Source organism: Spodoptera frugiperda, chromosome 14, assembly GCF_023101765.2.
Source record: "Spodoptera frugiperda isolate SF20-4 chromosome 14, AGI-APGP_CSIRO_Sfru_2.0, whole genome shotgun sequence".
NCBI classification, from domain to species: domain Eukaryota; kingdom Metazoa; phylum Arthropoda; class Insecta; order Lepidoptera; family Noctuidae; genus Spodoptera; species Spodoptera frugiperda.
This window is the reverse complement of record NC_064225.1, coordinates 5,797,262-5,812,722: the sequence shown is the minus strand read 5'-3', so window position 1 is coordinate 5,812,722 and position 15,461 is coordinate 5,797,262. Positions and strand designations below refer to the sequence as shown.

Below are 15,461 nucleotides of genomic sequence, written 5' to 3'. Positions count from 1 at the left end.
TCTAATTATAAGAAATGTTGGTCTATGTTAGACAGCCTCAAATGGCTCAAGCGCTTACTCAACCAAAATCAAATGGCGGGTGAGTCATCGGTGAGGAAAATTTTGTCGCTAGTTGCGAAATGTATTTTGAGAAGAATATTTAGATGGAGGCGAATGGTAATTGTCGCGAGTTTCTTGTCTTGTAGAACGCTGTTTCATATTGTCATTTTGTAAGTATGCGTGCGATGTACAATGCAGGCCTGTGGACGCGTACCTTTAGCGATCTTCTTCTATACACAATAACTTCCACACTTGGCGGGTGGGTTAGAGTTCGCAGTTTAAAAAGTTCAGGGTTTGGTCTACTCGTTTGCCCCCCCATTCCATAAAAAAAACACGGCTTAGATTATTTTTAATTATTTTTATTTACATTTTTGTGTACAAAAATTTTTTCAAACAAAAGTTAACACTTATAATTACTTTTTCAAAGCAGTATTAATAGCATTAAGCAAAGGATTGTTTCCTTTACCACAAACGCCATGGAAATCATCAGTTTCTATGCTCCAAATCATGATTTTATTAATGCCCAAACTCTTGGCGTAGTTGACCTTGGCAGTAATGGAGTCAGGATCATCGTAGGTGACCCAATCTTTGCCATTGACTGCGTAAGGCACTTTTGCGAGCGAGTCGTAGCGTTGCGTCCAGGGCTCGGTCTGAAGTTTTTGGCAGAACTGAAACAATTGTTATATTATATTATTAGACCAATTATCATGTTATCGGCTTACTCTATAAGCCTCTAGCATAGCTTGAAGCTTTTTTATGCTTTAGAATACTACATTAGTTACCAAAACGTATGTATGCATGCACTTCTAAAAAGTATGAGAAAGCGTCTAAGTAAACCAGTGTCTGAATAATGTTGATTACGGAACAAAGGTAATTTTGCTCGCCCTACTGAAACGAAACACCAAAATTTAATTTATGCCATCTGCAGCTTTGAAGTTGGACGAAGTTTTCAAACTTGAGTCGGTTCTTCTTCTCTCTCCATATAATATTATGTATATGTATAAAAATTGTTATTGTTCGATGTTTGTAGGAGATTTTAGAATAAATTTATTTGATGGGTTCGCTTTCTACTTGACAGTCTTATGGTGTGTCTGTTTATTAAAATAAATGGGTTTTATAATTTTAATACACTTATAAATTCTTAACCATCTTCTTTGGTATTTTCTTTTAGTGTGCACTAACTATCTGTCAGGGAATAACCTTTGATCACAAAAGCGACTATTAAGTGGCACCTCAATATCCGGAGCTGTGGACTGCTTAGTGGGTTAAGCAGGAAAGCAGGAGTAGGAACGGGGGGGTTTTTAGTCAGTAAGAGTCTGTCAATCCCTCTCGCTTCGTCCAAGGCAGGAGAAGTCATTGGATAATTTTGCCCCATCAAAAAAAAGTGGTACCTTGGATCCACTGACTTATTATTTACTGTCAGCACTATATTAAATTTCAAATGAAGCCAGGAGCAAAAGTAAGTGCAGAACAAGTTGGATATGAGTGGGTTGTCTTTCTTCTTAGTTTAATGGAAGAACCGCATCATAGTATAACTGCACCGAGCTGTGAATCTACTTGGATATTGTTTTGATGTTCTGCCACATATGTAGTACTAGCTTTAGACCGCGGCTTCGCTTGCGTTAAATTAGAGTAACACGGTTCCTCTTGTTTGATTAAGAACATAGAAAAAAGTAGACGAAAAAGAAAACACCTTATCTTGCAAACTACAAAAGGTCCGATATCTCATCTCCGTTTTTACGGAGATTGGGGGTAAATTATACAAAAAAATAACGTAGGTACCATTTTCTTTTTGTTGGTAAACATCACTAAATTTTAAGACGTTCCCAAGAATAGTTCTGTCACTACAAAATCTTTATAAAAGACAGAGATAGAACGATATTAAAGTACAATTTAAAATTGAGAAGCGTTTCAATCATCGTGCGTAAGTCACTCTCCATTTCTTCAACTATATCCATTTAAAAATTCTCTCGCTCCGTGTCTGGTTGAAAGAGGGAAACATAAACGGACACACATACTTTCCCATTTATAATATTAGTATGTGAGTGTACATATGTAGCTACATTTGAATAGAAAGTTGGCTTGCTTTGACCCGCTGCCGCTGTGTTGTAAGCGAAATTTTTACGAGTGTTGTTGCAATTTTTGCTGCATTCAAATCGTGGTTGTAATGGCTGACTTTGTTGAAATTTTCTTTTGTTGAGGTGTTTAGCTATACATGGACCGTTTGTGGCTTAATTTCGTGTTGTTCATAAAATTAATGTGCCATAGACTTGCTTGTGTTAAGAGTTCAATTTGAAAATATTAATGTCACGTATCAGGTAAAAGAATGAGTAATTTCTTAATTGTATTGTAACTTTGATATATATGTAGGAACGTATTTTACTTTTATTTTTGATGAGATTGATATATTTGATTGGTCGACGTTTGGTCACTACGTGGTAAATGATGATGCGGTCTACAATGGACAAGTCTGACCATAAACAACCTATTCACTTGATATATTCGCGTGAACTGGACGCGGCGCCGTCATATTTTTGTTTATAATGTCGGAAAAAGAAAGAAAACGAAACGATTCACATGCACGTAGGAGATGGCCGTCGTGTCAGATCGCATCGCTTTAAATTCTCGTGTCACCGCACCGTCCACGCAGATCTCGTCTAAAGTTCGTCTCGTAAATAAAGTTTCTCTATTGACACTTAGTATTTACATGTCTTACCTCATTATAACCTATGGAGCCAGCAGTAGCAGTGTACGGGCCAGATATTCCTGCTCCTGCGGCTGGAGCTTTCACACCATTCCTATTAGCATCCTGCAGTGTAAATGAGCGGCCGTAGAAGGGGACACCTAGAGCTATTTTTTCTGGAGGACATCCTAAAAAGGATATTTTGGTTTTATTAAAGGGTGAATGAACACTTACACACCAGCCAAAGTTGAAGTTTGAAGAAGAGTATCTTATTTCTATTTATTAGCTAGAGAATATAGAGTAAAGTTCCCTAAGAAAAGGAGGAACTACAGACTAGGCTAGGTGACAGGGTCTGGCGGACATTTAGCCCAACTGTTGGTCATTGGGATTTTCTATCCATGTTTATCCGCTTAAAACTTGTAGGATTTATGACGTTGATTTGGTCGTCGATCTTCTACGTTCTGCGACTTGTGTCATCTGTCACGTGTCATTTTGTCGCCCCAATTTCTATATCAGGTTATCAGACTTACCTATTAGACAGATCAAACTATGATTTTATTATTAGAAATTCTTTTTTCATTTATAAATACATTTTATTTTAACGTCCTTCTTTTTTTAATTCATCAACAAATACAGCGTTGATGAATTAAAAATTATAAGCATGAATTATATAATCGAGTAACAATTTACAACAGAATTCAATCTCAATCGATTCTTCTTACCAGCCCCAATCCAGTACTTCAAAGATTGTTCCACATTGAATAATTCCTCTGGATTCACACCCTCGTCTCCTTCTCCTTGATGAATTGGTGCGTTGTGGCCAGTGACTGGGTCCCAGGATCCATGCATATCATACGTCATGATGTGAACCATGTCCAAGTATCTGGGATTATAAAGAAATTGTCACTTGTGAAGGAATTTTGGAGATGATTATATGTATGAGCCTTATTTGTTGGTTGGCTCTTGGTTCTATATCGATGGTTGAAAGCTATCCAAGCGACAAATTTTTGCGATAGAAATTTATATATATGTTCGGAACCACCGAATTTTTCGCCATCAAATGATGTATATAACTCAATATCGCAAAAAAGTATCTTAGATCAATTAGTTTCTCAAACGTCGATATGATTTATGATTGTTATTCGTTTAGAGATAAAGACCTCACATGTTAAGTTTTCATCAAAACAAAATTATCAGTATTTTAAGTCTTCGGAGTAGGTATGGCAGATCTCGTTGATTTACATTTTTTATGAAGAAGTAGCTTAATTATATTCCTGAGAGATAAACATATACTTTTAAGGTTTTTTGGACTCTAAAAAATCTTTGATTAATTGAAAACAGAATCACCATTGGTTGCCAATGGTCATTCTAATTTTTGCCTTCTAATACTAATACCAAAACTTACTTGGAAATTTCAGCAACATTATAAGACTGTGACGCTGCCGATCTTACTGAAGACACTGCAGCGGTGAGCAACAGGCCTTGTTGATCAAAAACAGCTTTTATTTCTTTAAGCAGAGTGGTGAAATTATCAATGTCATTTTGGCCGTGGACTGTGTCCCTTCTATTGGGATACTCCCAGTCCATGTCTAGACCATCGAAGCCATGTTTTGTGATCATATTCAAGGCACTGGTTATGAAGTTGTTTCTTAATGTTGAATTGGCTGCCATCTGAAATGTAATGGGTATTTTTAGTAGGGTTTGTAGCTTACCATCAGGTAATCCGTCTGCTCGTTTACCGGCTTATACCACAAAAAATGCATTACCCTACTGGTGCATCATTAGTGCACGTTCCTTAGGGCCTATGCACACCACGTTTTTTAAACGCGTTTTTCTCCTGCAGAGCAGTTTGTTGTCGTTTGTATCGATACAAACGCGCGGCACGGGCGCGTGTGTATCGATACAAACGCGCGTCTGTATCGCTACACACGCGCGTTTGCATCGCGTCTGTTTCGCTAAAGAAAAACGCAATAAGTTTAAAACTGAAATAAAGTTAGCACTACCACTAAGTTGGTTACTTTAAAAATTGCCCTGACCACGTCAAGGAAACCTGATCAAAACTTAAACTTAAGTCGTTATTAAAAGAGTAAACTTACTTTCGAGTACTTAGCGGACCCTTCGTTCCATCCACCGACGGCTAGTAGTGTTTTCAAACTTGGATTTTTCTTCTTTAAAGCGTTGAATTTACCAAAGTTATCTGAAATGAGTCGGTAACTTGTAAAATGATACGTGACGTTACGCCTTTTATCCCCGAAGGGGTAGGCAGAGGTGCACATTACGGCATGTAATGCTATTGTACAACGTACACCCACTTTTCAGCATTTGTGTTATAAGTCCCATGTAATAGGGGGTGATTCTATTGCCATATACTGGGATTCAATTCACAATTCCAGACTCCGTGCTACTGCTGAGAAATTTGTGAAAAATCAAAAACAGCCAAGTAATTGTTAGTAAAATGATATTTTACCAACAATTGTTTTTTTAGCATAGTAACCAATATTAAAGTACCTAAGTATTAAGACTTTAGTTACAATTCATGTTAATGATAATAGTACAACATGATTTATTGAAAAGTAATTAAATATAAATTTTATATGACTCAGTAATAACCATTCGAGGCGGTCATTGCTCGCTTTATTCTTGTAAGATAAGAAGCTATTGATTAATTAGTGGGACAGTTAAAATATATATAGTGTAGTTTCTTTAAAGCTTAAGGAAATATTGCCATTTAAATACAAATGACACATTTGACCTTATTATAATAATTATGTAATAATGAATACAAATAAGATATGTATATGGGGTTTTAAAACCACAACGCAGTTTGGCGATTGCAAACTTATAATTAGAAATTATAAGCCTAGGTTTCCTTAAGCTATTTTCCTTCACCGTTTTTCAGTGGTAACTAAATAATAATAGAAAGTACATATTACTCGGAAAAAGTCACATTGGTACTTGGTGTCGGTAGATTTCGAACCGTCCGCTGTTGCCTCATGTCGCCCGCTTTCAACTTGTCGTAAAGTGAACAATGTCGCGGTGATGTCGCCAGACGTCTCCGGATGTTTCATAGTGACAAACATTTTCATTTATAAAATAAAATATGTACATATTAATTTACCTCGTCCACCACCGTCAGGTAGATCTAACCAAGGATCCAAAGCCCTCAGCGTCCCTTCATCATCAATTCCAGCGAAAGCGTAGATCAAATGAGTGCAAAGATGAGGGTCTATATTTTCTACGTCGAACTTGCCGAGGCCATCTCTATATGTGGCCCATGTTCCATAGTAACATATTACTGCTTCTGTGGGATAGTAAATGGGGGTTTAAACAAATAAAATTTACCTTTTTATCATCAATCGGCGCCAATTATGGACACTACAACACCAGATGAGTTACAAGTGCGTTGCCGGCTTTTGGGGGTTCGGGATTTGAAAATTTGTGTTTTAAAGATTTGGAAGAGGAAGAATTAGGGCTTTGGTAACCTCATTTACGTAGCAAAATACAACAGACTAAGCGTTATTTCACGGCGGTATTACTCTGGTCGAGCCGGCCCATTCATGCCGAAGCGTGGCTCTCCCATATATTTAGACCTTACTATAAACTACTAATTTATCATTGATTTTAGGTAAATATAAATTGCGAATATCAGACTCCATACAAATTATCTACATTTGCAATTTTACACGATTCTTCTAGATTTGAAATAACGTACATAACAATATGGACAAATAACATAACAGAAAGATGTTGGTAGTACCTATGACTCTTCTTTAAACTGCCCATAGAATTTGAACCCATAAAAACAATATGTAAATAATATTAAATTAAATAAACGTTCACTTACTTTCACAAGACACAAAATTGCTTAACGCTAGAATCAGAAACAGGCACGCGCCGAGACCCGACATATTGCTAATTTAAAATTATACTATCGGTAACATTGTCCAGTACAGTTCTTTTATAAATCTGCTCTTATCTAAAGTAGATACAGTATTATTCTAATGTTGTTGACTACAATCAGTGATGGATTGTAGATAGCTTTGCTTTACATTTCTTGTAAATTGTATTATTATTTATTTATGATTCCTATGTTAATACTTTGCTTGTTATATAAAGTAGTCTTCAATCAGCTAAATATATTGAGATTTTTATTTCAATTTAGTCGACCTCGAGACCCACCCGAGCCCCCGCTCTCAGTAGTCACTGTTACGATTTTAACCCACGTTACATACTCTTTACGAAAAGATATCGTATCTTTTAAGAATAGCTAAGTTGGGGTCCCTAAATTGATACTGGATAATATCAAGCAACGCACATTGAAATTTAACAACACATGACAAATGACAGAAGTCAGATGATGCGCATAGACGATTGAAGACACAACATCTTACATTCGCACATGACTGTGAAGTTTACATGTGAATAAGCGTGGATAGACTGACTTTTACTGCACGGTTAGTGCGGTGGCTGGGCAGCTGGCCGCGCTACGGGTAGCGGGTTCGATTCCCGCACGAAGCAACTCTTTGTGTGATCCACAAATTGTTGTTTCGGGTCTGGGTGTCGTGTGTATATGAACTTGTATGTTTGTAAACGCACCCACGACACAGGAGAAAATCCTAGTGTGGGGCAATTTTTTATATAAAAAAAAACAATTTTAACAAAAAAAAAACCGACTTCAAAAAATAAATATTCCAAAACAAATTAATATGCACTAAAAAGTAAAAGAAATAATTGCGTATTTTTCAACAACTTAATAGATCAACTAACTTTACTAACTCATCACACACATTATAATGTAAGTAGGTACAATTATTGTTATTTCTGGAGTCGGTGTCAGCCAACTAAGATAGGTTTGTTATTTACCTATTATCACAACAAAACATTGCAGTTTTACACCAGTTGTAAGTAGGTACTTAACCAACACTCCGCTCGTGCCATGCCCGTGCCGTGCTAGTTGTTGGCGTTTCCTAGGCTGACACCGACTCCAAAAATAACAATAATTGTACCTACTTACATTATAATGTGTGTGATGAGTTAGTAAAGTTAGTTGATCTATTAAGTTGTTGAAAAATACGCAATTATTTCTTTTACTTTTTAGTGCATATTAATTTGTTTTGGAATATTTATTTTTTGAAGTCGGTTTTTTTTTGTTAAAATTGTTTTTTATTTCTTGATTTTTAGTGAATAACTTATTTGAGTATGGGTCGACCTATTAAACGCGCTGCTCATATGAGACAGCGCCGTTTAAATGAATAATATTAATATCTATCCATATTGACGCATAATTAGATTATTTTCAAATGTATAATAACCTGATACCCTTACTTATGATCTGCCGAGCCGACAGCTAACAGTAACCTGTTCATAAGCTACATACATAGTCAGTTGTCAAACACACAAACAGATTAGATACCCACATAGGTATACAGTCATGTAACTCAGACAGCACATCAAGCTACCCATCATTCTATACCAGATATGCTACTATCTGTCCTGAATTTTATGGCTACTGAGAAAGATAAGCTAGTATGCATCACTTCAACGTAAACGCGGAGCTCATTCTGCTCATTTTTAAGGAGTTCCCTGGATTATCTTCCACATTTATGGTCTGACTTTAAAAACAATTATATAGAACCACACTGCCATCGTACTCTTTCAAATACAAAAAGAATTTTTCAAATCGGACTATAACTGCCAGAGATATGCATTTGTCAAACACAAACAGATTAGGTACCTACATACACATGTAAATCAGACAGCACATCAAGCTACCCATCATTCTATACCAGATATGCTACTATCTGTCCTGAATTGTATGGTTACTCAGAAAGATAAGCTAATATACATCACTTAAACTCAAACGCAGAGCATATTCTGTTCATTTTTGAGGAGTTCCCTGGATTATCTTCCACATTTATGGTCAGACTTTAAAAAAAAATTTATGGGACCACACGGACATCGTACTCTTTCAAACACAAAAAGAATTTCTCAAATCGGTCTATAACTGACGGAGATATCGATTAACATACATAAAAAAAAATACGGTCGAATTGAGAACCTCCTCCTTTTTTTGAAGTCGGTTAAAAAGAGAAAATCCCAACAAACAAGTGTTCGGCAGAAAGCCCGCCAGACACGATCATCTCGCCTGGTCGGAGGATCTTCCTTTTCCGACCATAGGATACTTTACTCACTGTACTCTAAAAACCTAATTACTTATAGGCCTAGTGGACAACGTAACGTATATCTAGAAAATTTCAAACGCTTTATCTTTCCCTTATCTTCTTCATAACAAAATCAATTGCTAATCTTAATTGGCGATTTATTTAAGCATGATTAGATTATTATATAATTGATAAACTCGTGGTCGTTTTATTATCGTAGATAAGAGGACCATTGGTTAGTTAGATAGTGATGATATTCGCAAGGTGATTGGTAGTAGTTGGGTGCGAAGAGTAGAAGATCGAGTTTCCTAGCGTATTTTTTTGTTTTTTTTTTAATAACGTCACGCGTTTGACATCCGAAGGGGTAGACAGAGGTGCATATTATACCGGGCACAATACCAGACTCCGTGTTACCACTGAAAAAGCCCAGTAATACTTCACCCGACCCGGGAATCGAACCCGAGACCCCTTGCCCGGTAGTCGCACTTGCATGGTTGCAAGTGCGACTACCGGCCAATGAGGCAGATACCTATGTCAAGTATTTGACGGTAATGGTGATGAAGTCTTTGACAGCCGATAGAAACCTATACTGAACTCAAAGTCACTGCTAATAGGGTTCATAATGTTAAAAATAAGAGTAAGAACTTACCCATTGTTGTAGTTTTTAAGATAATTAATGCAAAATAAGGAAACACAAGTGAAACGACCGATGACTGTGGTTGCACTGTTTTAAATCCTCTTGTAATATCGTTCGAAGTTGCGTAGGCGTCGCGTTAGTGTCTTTATACGCTGACTAATGAGTGCGGTTACGTAATGTCTAATATTCGGTGATAGGAAAAGGTTAGTGCTTATTAGCCTAAACTTTGAAGAAGAACAGGGAAAAGAAACAGAGAATTCCTTAGTACAATATTTTTCCTATATCTATAATATATAAAATTCTTGTGTCACAGTTTTCGTTGCCATACTCCTCCGAAACGGCTTGACCGATTTTGATGAATTTTTTTGTGCTTATCCGGTATCTATGAGAATCGGCCAACATCTATTTTTCATCCCCCTAAATGTTAGGGGTAGTACAACCCATTTTTTTTTAATTTTCCGCGGGCGAAGTCGCGGGCAGAAGCTAGTATTATATTAAAATATATGTTATTTGGAATAAGTTCGTGTTGTTTACCTAAAGTTTACGAATAGACATTACATAACACAGTTCTTACAAATATCAAGTTTTCCTTATTAGAGAACATTTTGTAAATGACTTCTATTCTTAAAACTATGAAACACAGTCTTTGTTTAAAGAACATGAACTTATTGCAAATACCATATTTTTTTAATGTATTTAAGTATTGTGTGAAAAAATAAATATATTACTAAGGAAGTCTCCGTTTCTTTTCCCTGTTCTTCAAAGTTTAGGCTAAATAATAAGCACTACCTATTCCTATCACTGCTAATATCAAATATATGACGACATCTCGCTACTGACGCATCACCTGCGCTTTGTGCATGAACTTTTGGATGTCGTGTTAATGTCATTATTATTATTATGGTTAAGATCGCTATCGAGTCAGTCTGATCGAGCATTTACACAGGGAGGAGACGCGCGCACTATGCGACATATAATTGTGTCTAACAGTTTGGCCGTAGGCCGGAGCTGCGGACTACCTAGCGGGTTTACCGGAGCTCCGGCTCGAAAAGCAGAAGTAGGAACAGGGTGGTTTTTAGTCAGTAAGAGTCTGACACTCCCTCTCGCCTCGCTCAAGGCTGGAGAAGTCATTGGATGATTTTCCTCTCTTAAAAAAAAAACCGTTTGGTATTTCAATTATATCTGATCAATGTCTTCTATAGGTTCAAGTCAAGCGCAGCCCCACATCTTTGGCTGTCGCAACTGCAATCGAATTTAAAAAAAACAACAAGCCAACGCCCAATTTTATCGTTTATCAGTAAAATCATTCAATTAATCACAACAATTATTGGTCATCGGGTTAAGTGCAATACAATGTGTATCATACAAGTGTATCAACTGTTATCAGTGAGACGTTGATGTAGATATCATCGTGCATCAACATCAATCCGCGAAAACTATCGAATCCATTTAAAATATCGTACCGTAACTGTATGTATATCGTCACGCCTTTAATCCCCGAAGGATTAGGCAGAGTTGCACATTATGACACGTACCGTAAATATACCTTTTATTTTTTAAGGGGAGAATGCCATCCTGTCTTCTTTCGCCTTAGATAAGGCGAGAGGGAGTGTCAGACTCTTACTGACTAAAATCCACTCCGTTTTTACTCCTGCTTTTTAAGCCGGACACACAAACATGCACATGCCCATGACACCCAGACCCAAAACAACAATTTGTGGATCACACAAAGAGTTGGTCCGTGCGAGAATTGAACGTGCTATCCGTTGCACTACAGAAGGTTGTTCAGCCACCGCATCAACCGTGCAGTCGAGAAACTAAATATTGTTTGTGTACACTAAACTTTACCGCTACGTAGGAGGGTTTTACAATGATCGTCATACTTGATACATAGGTCAAAGATCGTAGTTTAAATGATTCAGGTTATCAGAGAGAGCTATGATTGTCCTCTACTAAAATGTAAAGGCCGACAGTTGGTCCCTAAGATACTTAAACTTTTTATGGGACCAAAGTCTAGTTAATCCACGTCGAAAAAAAAATAATATTACCCATATCGGTCCATCAACGTCGACTTAATCGGTGTACAAACTTAGAAAAAAAAATCCGGCCGAATTGCGAACCTCTTTCTTTTTGGGAAATCGGTAAAAAATGCTTATAATTTTGAACTCTTCTTAGGTGTCTCACATCAAGGGCTTATTCAGCCCCAAAACTACTCGTAGATTGTACAACAAACATTTCGAACATGCAAATTGATTACTAAAATCCCAAAAGCCTAGAAAATACTCGAAGGAAAATTGAATTTTTAAAACCATACTCGGCTTTATGCGAAGCTATGGAGCAGTTTTATTTGGAAAAACATTGCAGTAATAATTTAGCTCAGCCGTCGGCCGTTCAAATAAAAGTCGAAAAAACGTCGTACGGCGCGGCCACATGCGCTTTTTCGGCCTACACTATGTACCTACACTAGGTGGGACTTTGTGCAAGTATTCCGTGCCTGCGTATTGCCATGTGGGGATGGCTAAATGGATTCTGTGCGGCCTGCAAAGTTCTTTGTACTGATATTGACTTTTAAGTGTTTTTGTGTCAGTTTCAAGCTATTTTTCTGCAGTTGTGTAGTAATTCTATTTTTGTCATTGTTCTCGTTCAAATTGAATGCTCTTTATTTTAAATGCTCTGAGAGTAATTTTATCCCTTTTCGGCCACTTGATAGTGCATAGCTCTATTATTCTTTAGCTATGATAACTAAACTAGCGAAATAGGGGTGTTATATTATTTATTTTCTTTTTGAATAGATGGGTATCCTATCTTTATATATATAATTCTTCTGTAAGTGTGTATGTCACTGAACTTCTCTTAAACGACTGGACCGATTTTGATGAATTTTTTTGTGTGTGGTCAAGGGGATCTGAGAATGGTTTAGATTCACAATTTTGTCCGCTGGACAATGTTTTTTTAATTAATCAGATAGGACTACGTCTGTCGGTCCGCTAGTGCCATTATATAAAGCTGAAAAGTTTGTTTGTTTGAACGCGCTAATCTCTGAAACTACAGGTTCGATTTGAATTATTTTTTTGTGTTGGATAGTCTATTTGTCGAGGAATTCTATAAGCTATGAAACATCACATTACGATCAGTAGAAGCCCAGCAGAGTGGGTGAAACCGCGTGGTAGTAGCTAGTATATATTATTAAGAATATTGTCTGCCTATGTGTATATATTTAACCTACAGTAAAGTAACAACTTTGGAAAATATTTCAATCACCGGTTATTGTGGGTCCAGTTTAAAATATGGCGCATCGAGACCCAGTGATCCGTGACGGACAGTTAGATATTCACGCTCGCTACGTCACAATCGATGCTAACTAACTCGATAACAAGGTGTTTCGATTTAAAATCGATTCTTGTTTACTTGTTTGGGAATTAAAAGTTATAACTAAAACACAACACTGATGAAGTATAGGATAGGTGTAGTAGATTATTATTTATTAGGTGGAGTGGACACAACTGCCGACACTTACTCGTATGTGAATTGTTTTTTGAACATGCACGGTTAGCGCGATGGCTGGGCTACTTAGCTGGCTTAGCTTAACTTTTATTTGAGGGGGAGAAAATCATCAAATGCCTTCTTTCGCCTTAGGCGAGGCGAGAGGGAGTGTCAGACTCTTACTGACTAAAAAAAAACCCGTACCTACTCCTGCTTTTCGAGCCGGAGCCCCGGTTACCCCGCTAGGTAGTCCGCAGCTCCGGATCAGGCATCAGTCCTACTGGGCTAAGCTGCCGTGCAACGTGTAGTGGGTTCCATTCTCGTATGGAGCATCCACATTTTGTTGTTTCGGGTCTGGGTGTCTTGTGCATGTGAAATTGTATGTTTGTAAACGAACCCACGATACAGTGTTGGGCATGGCTTTTTTTAAAAAAAAACCTAACTCATATCGTTTTGAATTTATTGACTTTGGAACAAAAAATGTTTGAAATAGGTTTGTTATATATGCTGCGTAAAAAACTGTACCTGCCTTTCTACACAGGCAATAAAAAACTACATCATACTGTTTATGTGATCGAAAAGCTTTAGTAAATAAACTCAGTACATACAGTATGTATCTAGTTGCAAATAAACAAACGTGTTTCAAACATCGAATGCGTTAACTAACGACTGGTTTCAAAATTGTATTTTTCGCGTAAATTTTTATGTTTTTTTTTTTTAGTTTTTTATTTTGATCCAGTTTTTTGTTAGAACATAACTTGTAGCTGACAGATCTAGCGTTTGTGATGTGTGTAGTTGTGTACATATATTTTTATTTTATTGTGAACATTATATTTTATACTTGATACTCGATCGTTTCCAGCCTCTGCTGTGTGGCTATGGTTTGTAGCGTGATGTTTTATAACTTATAGCCTTCCTCGATAAATGAACTATCTAACACAAAAATAATGATTACATTTGAACCAGTAGTTTTGGAGATTAGCGCGTTCAAATAAACGAACTCTCCAATCGGCCAATCTAGAAGTCATTGGGAATACCATGTTCAGTTGTGGTCACCCAAGGCGGGAGAAGTCATTGCTGATGATGCGGTCCGTACGATGCGGATCAGTGGACACAGTTATGAGTTTCTATACAAGACAAACTAAAATCTGTTACGTGCGAGGCGTACGATGCGGGCCTGTGGACGCTTACCTTTAAAAAAAGGTTGCTTAGGTCCTTATGCTAAAATGCTACAAAATTAAAAAAAAACAAATATGAAATCTAACTCGCTACCTACATTCAAAATCAAACACAAGAAAGTTTACACAAATTCTTCAACGATCCGAACAAGTTTTCGACACAGGTGCCTTTCGAAACAATATATTATAAACTAAGGCACATTCGTCGAGTTTGACGCGCATTCATTAATCCATTATGCCAACATTTGTACTTTACAATTGTTAGAAAGTTTCCTTTTGCTGAACGATTATCATGAATTTGTATTACGTCAGTTTTATATGGTAAAATAATTGTCTTCGTGACTAGACCGCCTCGCTTATCGAGTGGTCTAAAGTATGAGTTCTGCTGATTTGGACCTGGGGCTCGATTCCCTTCGTACAAAATACTGTTGGGAGTTTTTTTTTCGTCTTTTTTTCCGAAATTTGCTGCGGACTACCGAGAGGGTTACCGGGGAGCCTCGGTAACACGCTATTAATTACAGTTCAATAACCTTTAACATCACATCGGCTCACAATACCAAATACAAAAATCGCAATAACGCTTTACGCAACCCATAATCCAATAAAGGAAGAACATTCAACACATGTAATATCCAATCAGTAAATAAAAGGCGGAACACAAAGTAAATTGGACTTCATAACAAAGAGCTATGTAAAAGGAATTTGCATGCCAACGCTTGGCAATAATCAACGCGGGGAAATTTTTCATTGATTCCTTAAACTATGGAAATTGGAATATTTCACTTCACACCCGATATTGAATGGGGATGAAATCTTTTTATTGCGTTGCCTGAAGAGAATCTCACCAATACACAGGTACACCGAATGGCGGTATATATGTCGCAGCGATATGATAAAAACAGGGATTTGGCCAAATCGCAGCACCGGAGTCGTGACCGAAAACATGCCTGCTGTATGTTACAACCTGCATGCTTGCTGGAAAAAATAAATCTTTAAAATACCATAGAAAAGTTAATTTTTTCATTTTCCTGAACCAATTTTGGGATTTGTTCAAATCACTAGATTTCTTTAGAGATGATAAAATCGTGGTTGATCAAATCCCGTAGAGATTTGGCCAACTCCCTGTTTTTATCATACTCCTGCGACATATTATTATAGAGGTCTACTTACCACCATTCGATATTGAAGCTATTGTACTCGTAATAGGAATCTAGTCTACTGTCAACATTATTATGGAGTGCAGAGGCAAGGGCTTAAAGCGCTGCGGGCCACGCGTGACT

The 15,461-nt window shown here is 37.1% G+C and overlaps 1 protein-coding gene across 2 annotated transcripts; it reads right to left on the bottom strand.

Annotated features, from left to right (window-relative positions):
* Window positions 1-377: 377 nt before the first annotated feature.
* On the bottom strand, window positions 378-9,690 carry LOC118279403 (probable chitinase 2). 2 transcript variants are annotated; one of them, XM_050698427.1, is made up of 7 exons: window positions 9,533-9,690; window positions 5,841-6,023; window positions 4,819-4,919; window positions 4,128-4,393; window positions 3,445-3,605; window positions 2,756-2,910; window positions 378-707 (listed from the first exon to the last, which is right to left on the bottom strand). In XM_050698427.1, exons 1-7 carry the CDS (start codon window positions 9,534-9,536, stop codon window positions 453-455), a joined length of 1,125 nt encoding a protein of 374 aa, XP_050554384.1. In that variant the 5' UTR covers window positions 9,537-9,690; the 3' UTR covers window positions 378-452. The 2 variants fall into 2 exon arrangements, with proteins under 2 accessions (XP_050554384.1, XP_050554383.1); XM_050698426.1 differs by lacking the exon at window positions 9,533-9,690 and adding an exon at window positions 6,567-6,729.
* Window positions 9,691-15,461: the final 5,771 nt, after the last annotated feature.